The 12,378-nt window shown below is 49.2% G+C and overlaps 1 protein-coding gene across 2 annotated transcripts in view; it reads right to left on the bottom strand.

Annotated features, from left to right (window-relative positions):
- The window catches only part of LOC149337730 (protein CTLA-2-beta-like), a 62,237-nt gene that overhangs the window by 2,560 nt on the left and 47,299 nt on the right, over positions 1-12,378 (bottom strand). For both annotated transcript variants that reach the window (XM_089554937.1, XM_089554938.1), the window contains 2 exons: positions 10,195-10,321; positions 569-708 (listed from right to left, as the gene is read on the bottom strand). In XM_089554937.1, coding sequence (XP_089411063.1) covers positions 569-708; positions 10,195-10,306 — 252 coding nt within the window. In that variant the 5' untranslated portion in view covers positions 10,307-10,321. The remainder of the gene's footprint in view (positions 1-568; positions 709-10,194; positions 10,322-12,378) is intronic.

Consider the following 12,378-nt stretch of genomic DNA (forward strand, 5'->3'; position numbering starts at 1 on the left):
CCACAACTGATGGTTTGGTTTATGGAGTTTAACGTCCCAAAGCGACTCAGGCTGTGAGAGAGGCCGTAGTGAAGGGCTCCGGAGATTTGGACCCCCGGGGGTTCTTTAACGTGCACTGACATCGCACAGTACACGGGCCTCTAGAATTTCGCCTCCATCGAAATTCAACCGCCGCGACCGGGATCGAACCCACGTCTTTCGGGCCAGCAGTAGAAGAAGGTGGTGAAGAAAGAAACACCTCGCAGATGATGCGCCGTAGTCTCCCTATTAGGCTACTGATAGGGCAACTAAGGGGTTCTGTTTGTACCAATAGTAAAAAATGCTATCAGGAGCTGGATGCCATTCGCTGGTTATCCTATCAGTGATGTCGGCTATCGAGCCGGCTCGGAAAAAACGGCGGAAGCTGTTTTATCGACGTGTACGTGTTCTCGCACTCAGGCGGATTGACGTAGGAAGTCTCGAAACCTGTGTGGCGGATTTATCACGTCGTTCTATGCGCATTCTTGCTGCGATCAGCTCATAACTGATAGCGTATGTTGATAGCGAGGCAGGGTGATCTTGAACTCACCAGATCGGAAAACTGATTGACGCCGACGGTGAATGATACTTCTCCATTTCTGTATTTTTCATTGTGCTCTTTGATGAAGCGTATGTTCTCTTCGAACAGCTCCATCCTCCACTGGTCCTCTTCCTCGGAGTAGTGCCGATCTGCAAGAAATGCATTCCACAGGCAATTCGCACAAGGATGTGTAGTGGGGACATTTTACAGTGTAGGTATATTAATTTTTTGCAAAGGAGGACGAGCAGAAGGGAAGGCGGGGACGGTAACTGGAGAATAAACCGGTTTGCTACCCTGCACTGGGGTAAAGGGACAACAAATATGAGGGAGAAAAGGGAGCCCGAGAAAAATGAAGGCCACAAGCAAACAGCTCGCGGCAAAGTCATCGCGCAGGCCTGGAATTCTCAAGAAACGGAGCAGCTAGTGCCTGGCAGGCCTTCACCGCTGACGACCTCCACGGGCACTGACCGAAAATCGTCGTCTCCATCGACGGGCGTAGAGGGAGGTGCTCCAACGCATGGCATAGCAACAATTTTTCGGCATTGTATGCAGGGCACTCACTAAGAATGTGGACGATCGTTGTCATGGTCTCATCGCACCTGCTAATAGGAGGTGCAAGATTATCAGTCATGCAGTTAACAAAGGTGTAGTGGCTCCTGTGTGAGACACCAAGCCTTAGACGACACAGCAGAGTTGCTTCACTTAGTGGTGGGCAGATGCGCAGGGGGGAATCCAGAGCTTCAGGACAGGGTACAGGTATTGCAGAAGTGGGTTCGCAAACTGACCCAGGATTCCACGAGGCAAGCGTGATCTCAAGCGCAAGTCTACCCGCAGCGCATACTTTTGAAATCGGGATCGACCCATTACCGCCGTCTTGGAGGTGGCCTCCTCCGCGCGGTGTTTTCATGCGATGCCGTTGTGACCTGGTATATAGCACTGGTAGAAAATACCGTGTCCGTTGCTGATGGCAGAGGTATGTAGTTGTCCAATTTCCGCGACCAGTTGTTTAAGCGAGCCCCAACGGAAAAGTGTGGTCGCGTGCGGGACGAGCCGGTGCACATGAAGGATCGAACGTCGGATCTCGGCCTCAAGACAGTCGTGGCAGTGTGTGGCTGAGTGGCGGGACGTCATTTTCGAGCTCGGCGTTTTCCACGGCCAGCTAGGCAGCACTGGCCGGGCCCCGTTGTCCGTTGTCTGGCAGCCCGCGCAACACCACGGTACCCTGCTGCAGACTCACGCCTGCCTTTCCGTGGACAGGCGGTCTCCCGACGCGCTCCTGCAGGCTGATTCCGGCCCCTTTGTAGCCAGGGGATTCCCGACACGGTCCTGCCTGCTGATGCCGGCCTCTCTGTAGCCAGGGGATCCCCGAAGTGCTCCTGCTTGATGATTCCGGCTCCTCTGTAGCCAGGAGATTCCCGAAGTGCTCCCGCCTGCTGATGCCGGCCTCCCGTTAGCCAGGCTGTTTCTGCAAGCCAGCTGCCTGCTGGTACCGGCCTCCTGGTAGCCAGGGAGTTAACGCCAGCGGATTGCCTGTGGATACATTCCCTGGTAACCGGGCCCTACCCGCCCCGTCGTGTGCTTCGTTGTCGACAACAACCGTTAACAGTCAACCTGCAGCACGCGGAGGTAAGACGACGGAGCAGCGCGCACCGGTACTCGCAGTTCGACATTGGCGTTCCTTTTGCTGCTTAACCGCTGTAGGTTACCTGAGTGCCCTTGTGTATGTTTGTTTGTTTATTGGGGTTTAACGTCCCAAATCAACTCAGGCTATGAGAGACGCCGTAGTGAAGAGCTCCGGAAATTTCCACCACCTGGGGTTCTTCAACGTGCACTGACATCGCACAGCACACGGGCCTCAAGAATTTCGCCTTCATCGAAATTCAGCCGCCGCGGCCGGGATGGAACCCTCGTCTTTCGGGCCAGCAGCCGAGCGCCGTAACCACTGAGCCACCGCGGCGGGGCCCCTTGTGTATGTGTGTGTGTATGGTAGCGTGCTAGGCATGTCGTGTCTTGTCCTCGTCGCTCAAGAAAACATTAGTATCATGACTGAATGCGGCCTGACTACTGCCCGCGGCTCCTGAAACGACCTGGGCCCATTAACTACATCACAATTTGGCCAGCCTGCCAGGATTCGTCAGTGACAGGGCCGATTAACTGACTCGTATTCAGGCAGAGCGCTGAGGTTCAGCGACTATGGACTTCGAGTGCCCCGAGAGGGTTTCTCGGGTGCAGAGCTCAGGGTGTGGATAGACAATGAGCGCAGGCAGAGGGCCGAACGGGCTGCGGAAAGAGAGGAAAGTCGGGCAGCCGCTGCGAGAGAAAGAAACTCTGGAATTCGAACTCAGACTATAAGAAAAATAACGCGACCGATGATGTCGAAACCCTCCCAGCGTCAGACCATAGTCTTCTCTCAATTCGCAAAAGCTGTTACCTTTGTTCGATGAGCGCCGCGATGATTTACATGCGTACTTGTAGCGTTTTGCGCGCGTGCCAACATGACAGGACTTGCCTCAAGATAAATGGGCTTTGACCGTAAGCATGTGCCTCACAGGTGAGGCCTTAATTGTAATCGGCCGAATGACTGCCGCACAGTCGTTGGATTACAAAAAAAGGAAAGAAGGCGGTCCTGCAGCGATTTAGATTTGCTGCTCAAGGCTACAACGGCAAATTTCGGAGGGCTGGAGTAGAGGATGGCGAAACAGGGAAACAGTTAGCAGCCAGGCTTTCTGGCTACTTCGACCTTTGGATTGAAATGGCGAATGTTCCCAAGGCATTCGAAGGCCTGCGCGACCACGTGATTGCTGAACAGTTCTTCCGATGCTAGCCTCTGAAGCTCGCTGTCTTCTTAAGGAACGGGAGTGCAAGACACTCGATGGGCTGGCCGACACAGCTGGTTGCTTTCTGGGAGCACAGAGCTTCTCTAATCTCGGAAAAGTGCCTGATGTAGCGAAAGGCCCCAGTAAGAACTCTTTCGACCCGCCGAAGAAGGCACAATTAAGGTGCACGTTGTACAATCGTTCGGGCATTGGGCTTCCGATTGTCCCACCGCCACTAAAGATGCATCTAGGTGCAATTTTTGTGGGAAGATCGGTCACAGGATAGAGAAATGCAGGAACCGGCACCCGGAGAAAGAGCGAAGTGCCACGTGCTATATAAGAACAGGGTGAGCGCAGGGTGAAAAAAAAAAAATTATTGTGCTATATAACCCGTGCTTTCCCACCTGCCCCGCCTGGCGGCACTCAACAGCCAAAACATGTGAACCAAAGGCTCCGCCTCCAGTGGGCATGACCGAAAATAGGGAACGCGCTTCAGCCTTCAACAGGAAGGATGCAAGTTGTGGAAGGATTAACAGCACGAAAACACGTCCGTGTTCGTCGAGAAGCGGGCAGTAATGGGCCTCTTCGATTAACCGCGCTCGGGCAGCCCGCTGGCGGCCCGCAAGTTCGTCTCTGACAGAAAAATGCATCATGGTCACGTGGGCTGGCGGCCACCGGAACCAGCTTAACGGCAATCACGGCGGCAAGCAAGTCGCGGATCACGGAGGGCAGATGCTCTCTCTCTAGTTTCGCGTTCTGCTGCGTCTCAATGCTACGCACGCGAACGGCAGAAATAGGCTGCTTGGTATCGAAAACAACGACTTGCAGTCATTGAGGGCTGCGTGCCGCAGACTGCAGAGCAAGCAGCTCATCAAGCTCGCACTCGTATACATCGGAAACGACAACGCGAGCGTGTGCCTTCGGTGCACTGTGTAAGCTTCAAGGAATCCTCAAAAGTATGCGATGAGCAATCGCAATATAACGTGTTTCAGTCGACACCACATAGGACGGAAAAACTGCCCTTGCGTTGTTTGTCAAACGACAAGCCGTACTCTCGGATTATTGCGTGTTTGCTTACTACGCAGTAAGTATATATGACTGGTATGACCGCCGACGATCGACCCTGGTGGACTCTGCCGTGGTCGTTGCGATTTCTACGCTCGTAACCTGCTTCCTGTAAGCTGTAAGCAGAAAAGAATCGGGATACGTTTCGTTCAACTGTAGTCTGTCGGCCGCCGGCTTTTGCTGCGGGCAAGGAACGCATAATAATCTCAGCAAAAGCGCATGTCAGCTTGTTGAACGTCCACCTAGAACAAGCGGGTGCACTGTATAAATTTAGCTGCGTATTATCGTTTCTAAATACAGCTTTATAGCAGAGAACTGGCACTGGAATGAAAGGCGCTACAATAAAGCCCTGCGTGTGGGCGCCTCACGTTCCGCGTGTGTTTGCATGACGATCAGCGCTCATTTTTATCTCTTTTTTTAAATGAGCCAAACGCGAGGAGGTGCATGCCTGCGGTACATATCAGATATTTTGAGAATGTGTGGCAGAAGGCCCGAGCATGAAGCTGTACAACAGTTGGCGACGACAGAATCAGCACTTGTCGGCGCGACAACTGTGTGGCCACATATATGCCCGCAGAGATTTCTCGAGCAATGTGCTCGTGAGGGCTTTTAATAAAGGACATGTTTCAGTCAAGCGTTTTTAAAGCATATCCACTTTTGCACTGCGCCAAACGCAATGAAGACCATACGCTCCCGTATCGCGCTCAACCAACACTTCGTAAAACACGTTCAGCACATGCATATATGCGCGCGTCTGAACGCGTACTCGGAACTGGAATCCGGCTGCTCTCGTGAAATGCCTCGAACACCATCGCAATATCCGCCGGGCGCACGAAATTAACAGCCGTAATATTTTGTGAATCAGAAGTATATGCGATAGTAATATGAAGCGAGAAATTGTGCTTGCGAGGTGGTGAGACGATCGAAATATGATCGCGCATACGCACGCAAAACATATCAATAAACAGCGAGAACTACCGCAAAAGCTGCCAGGTGACACAGTCGATATGCACCGGGCTTCTTCGATTATCCGCCTCTGGCAGCCCGCGGGTTGCTACATATTCAGTGCCCTACATATTCAGAAACAGAGAACACTGGTCTATACCTTCTTCCCGCACTAATCAGGGTCGGCACATGCTGCAGTACCACATGCCTACATATTTGAATTTCCTACAAAATAAAAATATAGATATACATAACCTTAGCAAATACAAGTGGCAGAAATACCTTATTCTTGAAAACATATGAGTTTAATTATGTTTTTCCGACACAAACTGCTTTTGTACTGCGGATGTATTGTATCTTTCTATCATCGTCTATTTTCCTGCTTCTATTATGTGAACTTGTGTACACCCGATTATATTTGACCCTTTGGAGCTGCTGACGCGATTTTTTTTTGTTTTCCTGCTAGATATGTTTCTTTCATTTTCTGTGCGTTGAATTGTAATCTTATTATGTATAAATAGTCTGCGACGAGTTAACACAGATACATGTTCATTTCTCACATCAAAACTATTTCAGATATAGCAAAGCGGAAAGTTGGGCAAGTTGGATAACGTTCATGATGTAAAAAATAGCGCACAGGCGCTATTCTCGCAACTGAGGTTTATTGCTGACGCGCGCAATATAAGGTAGTCAGATATAGCACCTGTCTTACTGCACATTCCATTGCATACTTTCTTTCTCGCTGGTTGTAAGTCCTACATGTATATATATATATATATGTGTGTGTGTATGTGTGTATGTATATATATATGTAATAACGTGACAGTCTGTTGGCCTTGTCAGTTAGGGGTGGGAGCCTCGTCAAGCTACTGAGTTTGTGGCTTTTTGCTCCTACCCTAGCATTTCTTTTCTGTTTCAGGACAAAAATGCTGAATAAAGTTGATGCTGATGCTGATGCTGCTTGCGGGCTGCCCGAGCGCGCTCGATTTTCTCGGGTTGCTCCACCCACTTCCGGTGGCTGCCCGGAACGCGTTCGTTTTTCTCTGGCTGGGCGGTTTCGGGCTGCCAGCCGGCGGCCAGACTCGCCAGGACGATTTTGTGCTGGCAGCGCTCGGGCAGCTAGCAGACGACAGAGAGGTGTTTGGTAGCGGGAAGCTCGCGCGGCCATTTTTATAAGGACTAGAAGGACCGCGGTTCTTCATGCGATGTTTTGCGCGATGCAGGCGCTTGTTTCGACTAGGCCACGGTGCATATCGACTGTGTCGCCTGCAATGACACCTTTTGCGGTAGTTTTCGCTGTTTATTGATATGTTTTGCGTGCGTATGCGCGATCATATTTCGATCGTCTCACCACCTCGAAAGCACAATTGCTCGCTTCATATTACGATCGCATACTTCTGATTCACAAAATATTTCGGCTGTTAATTTCGTGCGCCCGGCGGATATTACGATGGTGTTCGAGGCCTTTCACGAGAGCAGCCGGATTCCAGTTCCGAGTACGCGTTCAGACGCGCGCATAGATGCATGTGCTGACCGTGTTTTACGAAGAGTTGGTTGAGCGCGATACGGGAGCGTATGGTCTTCATTGCGTTTGGCGCAGTGCAAAAGTGGATATGCTTTGAAAAACGCTTGACTGAAACATGTCCTTTATTAAAAGCCCTAACGAGCACATTGCTCTAGACATCTCTGCGGGCATATCGCCACACAGAATTTTCGCGCCGACCAAGTGCTGATTCTGTTGTCACCAACTGTTGAACAGCTTCATGCTCGGGCCTTCTGCCACATATGCTCAAAATATCTGAGAAGTACCGCAGGCATGCACCTCCTCGCGTTTGGCCCATTTAAAAAAAATAGATAAAAATGAGCTCTAGCGCTGATCGTCATGCAAACACACGCGGAACGTGAGGAGCCGACACGCAGGGATTGTAGCGCCTTTCATTTCAGTGCCAGTTCTCTGCTATAAAGCTGTATTATTACAGAAACGATACGCAGCTAAATTTATACAGTGCACCCGCTTGTTCTAGGTGGACGTTCAACAAGCTGATATGCGCAAATTTTGCCGAGATTAGGCGTTCCTTGCCCGCAGCAAAAGCCGGCGGCCGACAGACTACAGTTGAACGAACGTATCCCGATTCTTTTCTGCTTACAGCTTACGGGAAGCAGGTTACGAGCGTAGAAATCGCAACGACCACAGCAGAGTACACCAGCTGGGTCGATCGTCGGCGGTCATACCAGTCATATATAACTTTCTGCGTAGTAAGCAAACACGCAATAATCCGAGAGTACGGCTTGTCGTTTGATAAACAACGCACGGGCAGTTTTTCCGTTCTATGTGGTGTCGACTGAAACACGTTAGATTGCGATTGCTCATCGCATGCTTTTGAGGATTTCTTGAAGCTTACACAGTGCACCGAAGGCACACGCTCGCGTTGTCGTTGCCGATGTATACGAGTGCGAGCTTGATCAGCGGCATGTTCTGCAGTCTGCGGCACGCAGCCCTCAATAACTGCAAGTCGTTGTTTTCGATACCAAGCAGCCTATTTCTACCGTACGCGTGAATCAGACGCAGAACGCGAAGCTAGAGAGAGCATCTGCCCTCCGTGATCCGCGACTTGCTTGCCGCCGAGATTGCCGACCGTCTGGTTCCGGTGGCCGCCAGCCCACGTGACCATGATGCGTTTTCCTGTCAGAGACGAACTTGCGGGCCGCCAGCGGGCTGCCCGAGCCCGGTTAATCGAAGAAGCCCACCATGGCCTAGTCGAAACAAGCGCCTGCATCGCGCAAAACATCGCATGAAGAACTGCGGTCCTTCTAGTCCATATAAAAATGGCTGCGCGAGCTTCCCGCTACCGTACACCTCTCTGTCGTCTGCTAGCTGCCCGAGCGCTGCCAGCACAAAATCGTCCTGGCGAGTCTGGCCGCCGGCTGGCAGCCCGAAACCGCCCAGCCAGAGAAAAACGAACGCGTTCCGGGCAGCCACCGGAAGTGGGCGGAGCAACCCGAGAAAATCGAGCGCGCTCGGGCAGCCCGCAAGCAACCCGCGGGCTGCCAGAGGCGGATAATCGAAGAAGCCCAATGCTGTCTTTCAGAAGAGCAAGGTTCCGGGCTAGTTGGTAATGCATTTAAAGGAAGAAACAGCGCGTCGAAACACGGACGCACGAAGAAACGACACACACACGAGAGCTGACTCACAACTGAAAGTTTATTCTGGTGGAAATTAAGACCCTTAAATAGAAAACATGAGGGGGTGGGTAACAGGGCTGCTCCAGCGATAGCCGGCAATCTGTGTGGTCGCGTCACAAGATGACACAAAAACACAACGGGGAACAAAAGAAAGTTATAAGCGATAAAAAGACGGTGTAAAGGGCAGCGTAACGGTGGTCAGGTAGGTAACATTAACAAAAACTATGAAAAAGTACCTAGATGGGCGGGGAAAGGTAAAAGCTATGAAGGACATAGATGAAAATTATACAGGTGAAACCATAAAAATATAACAAATGTAAAAACGTGAAGAATGTACAAGTTTTAAAAACGTGCCCAAATTCTGTCTTTATCCGCCAGAGTCTGGTTCCGAGGAACTGCTTAACAGGACGCTTAGGGACACTATATCTCCTGGACGATACCGTCACCCAATTAGCCGAGGCGAGAGTACAAGTGCGTGCGTTATACTTCTCTTACGAGGTAACAGCACTTTGCAGGAAACACCCCTTGTACGAACTCGGGCTCAGAAACATCGAAGGTGTCAGGGAACCACATGATCCGAATCTAGACTGGATGAACACGTGCGTTAGCGCGTATGACATGGCATCAGTTTTCCAAGAACAGTTCATACCTGGAAAATAGCAGCACTATTTTACCTCGATAACAAAGGGACAAGAAGACAAGCTAATGCAGTGCAGAGACGTCAGAAAAGACCAGCTAGCTAAAGAGCAGCGCAAGGATGCGACGCTCAAACGACTCTTCCCCATGATCAATATGCAGTTCATATCTGGCAAGGGTCACAAATACTTATTCCGTAAAGAAGGTTGTATTCTTTAGCAGAATTACTACTGGCAGGAGTTTCAAACAGGTTGTCCCCCAAGCGTTCAGGCCGCAAATCGTACAAATTGCGTATGAATGCATTATGGCCGGGCACCGAGGAATACGACGCACGACCGATCGTGTAGTAGAGGATCTTTATTGGCCTGACCTACACGGGGATGTCACCGGATTCGTTAAGTCTTGTGATAAATGCCAAAGAACAACACCAAAGGGCAAGGTTGGCATTGCATCGCTCGGCAACATGCCACTGACCTCAACTCCTTTCGAACGGCTTGCCGTCGATATTATCGGGCCTTTCTCATCAAAGTCCGACAAAGGCAGTCGATAGGTTCTCACCCTGATGGACTTTGCGGCACGTTATCCTTACGCCGTCGCGCTTCCTGCCATTGACGCTGTGCACGTTGCGGAAGCGCTCGTCGAAATGATTCCGCGCCTCGGGATCCCAAGGGAAATTGTGACTCTGACCATGGGGCCACGTTTACCTCCGACCTCATGAAGGAGGTCAGCCGTCTTTTCTCCATCCAGCTCCTCAAGGCTTCAGCCTACCACGCGATGGACTGGTGGAGAAATTCAATGGAACTCTAATGACAGTACTTTGCCTAGCGGTAATCATTTGGGGCATCCTTTTGTTGTCTGCGTTATTTTCGCTAATGTGAGGCGTCGAGCTCTACGCAACATATGGAGCTGCAAGCTGTAACCGGCGCATTATGCTCGAAAGATTGTTAAACTGGCGATTAAAAACAAACGAAACGAAACGCCATGACTTACCGAATTCTTTCTTGTAGGTTTCCCACTTATCCTGCAGGGGGACATCGGATTCATAATAGGAACTGTCAACAAGTGCAAGCGTTGCGGGCAGCAAGATCCAAAGTAGGATCATATTGGCCAGAAGAACCTGCAAATAATAAAGGCAAGCGCGTGCACTCGTCTTATGGTGTGGTCGGATTTTATAGGGCGCGGCCCACATATGTTTCAGGCGCTGCAACCAGGAAACGAGTTTTAATGGCTTAATGGCTAAGCCAGAAAGAAAGGAAGGAGCATGTCTTCAAGAGATAACAGACTGCATTAGTTTTACAAACGCCACATAATAGCACTGAGTTGTGAGCTCGGGCTCTGTTTTTCATTGTATTGGGTACGGCTTGATAGCGAGCTGTGGTCTGCGCCTATTTTATAAGCAAGAAACGTGCGCTCAATAAAGCTGACCTTTATTAGGAGATTCGGAGAAATTTTAAAGCATTTCATTCTGTTCTTCGCGTCGATTTTATTTCGCCACTTTTTCAACAACAGACATCGTTAAAGTGGAGACTCGCCCCGTATGTAACAAAAGCTTGTTTAATACCCGGCTTTGTGGTTTACTGCATCGGAAGATCAGGTTTTTATATAGCACACGTGGCTAAACGCAAGCAGTTTCTCGGAAAAAAAAGAGGTAACTCAGCCTTGCAGTGCATGACAATTTCAAAACCGAGAAAAAATCTTTAAATCAGTACTTATGACAAAAAATGAAGCAGCTCGTTTGCATTGCAAACGCTGCAAAATAGAGCCTCAGTGGAATCATGCCGAAATCAGGAATTCAAAAAAAAAAAAAAATTCGCTCGCAATTTGCAAGTCATACAAGTGCTTGCTATCGCAATTTGTAGGATCTATCCAAGACAGCCTAAAGTGCTCATGCTTGTCTAATGGAGTAAAGATTCAGTCTCAGCATGAACTTAGTAACACATGAAATTGAAAATTCGCTGTGATGAAGGAAGTGTCCAATCTGTTTTAACTGAGGACGCTGTAGTTACCTAGTCCTTAAATAGCACGAAAAGCAGTATATCAGAAGACTTCAATGGTAATCAAAGAAAGCACGTGAAGCGAGTCCTTGATACATTTTGTGTGGTTATTGCCTTAATATATATAATATATTTTCCAACTTGAATGCTTTCTGAAGAGCGACGCGAGTAGTAACCGTATTTAAACATCGAGACACCAATTTTTTTAATTACCACTGCCCCATTTTATTAATTCAAGTGTATTCTAAAAGTCCGGAAAATGTTACCCACCTAAGTTTTCTCACGTTTCCATTATTACATCTCAAAAGCATTAATTTTTCGGTTTAATTTTTTATTGAATTGGCTCAATAAAAACATCGCGTTATTTTTACAGTTCCAATTCCAGCAAATATAGGCCTATTTAACAGAAGGTTGCAAAATCACGTTTCTTGCTTTTTTCTGCGAGGGAAAATTGTTTACTATTATTGTTTGGTTTCGTGTGACATGGATTGCGCATAACAATGGAGAAACAAGGGACATGGTCCTGGGCTTGTCTACGTGGACAACAAAAAACCGCATCACCATACCACGCATGTTGTATTAAGTGAAGGAAGCAGCCCGGACCGACTCTGATTTACAACTGCTGTTTATTAGAAAGAAACACGCAAAAAAGTACTTTTTTTTTTCACAACCAGAACGCATATGCAATAAAAAAATGCATATTGATACATCATTCATTTAAATGTTGATATTCTAGTTCACAATCATGAACACATACAGGGGAGGCTTACGCATGAGTCATCGTTTTTGTGAACATGAAATGCTTCACAGATTTACCTTGTTGACTTATCTTTTGTATTTGTAAAGGACCCTGGTTTCATTAAAAAGGAGAGTGCACGATGTTTTAGAAAATCGCAGAACCTAACAAAAGGGTCACTTGTAGCCCAGATGGAAGAACTTAGCGACGTTCGTGAAGCTGTTGCGCTGCCTACAGAGGCGGCCCCGCCCGTGTCACGAGACCCTACACCGTTACCCCTCGATATCGATCCCAAACTTGAGCCTTCCGAAACACGCGAACTGCTCTGTCTTCTGGATCGGTAGAACGACTGTTTCGCAACGACATCCCGAGTTCGCCAGACGCCCGTCGCCAAGCATCGAATTATTGTCGACACAGCAACGCACCCGATTCCCCAACCGCCGT

This window comes from Amblyomma mixtum, chromosome 7, assembly GCF_055824585.1.
Source record: "Amblyomma mixtum isolate Tamu chromosome 7, ASM5582458v1, whole genome shotgun sequence".
NCBI lineage: Eukaryota > Metazoa > Arthropoda > Arachnida > Ixodida > Ixodidae > Amblyomma > Amblyomma mixtum.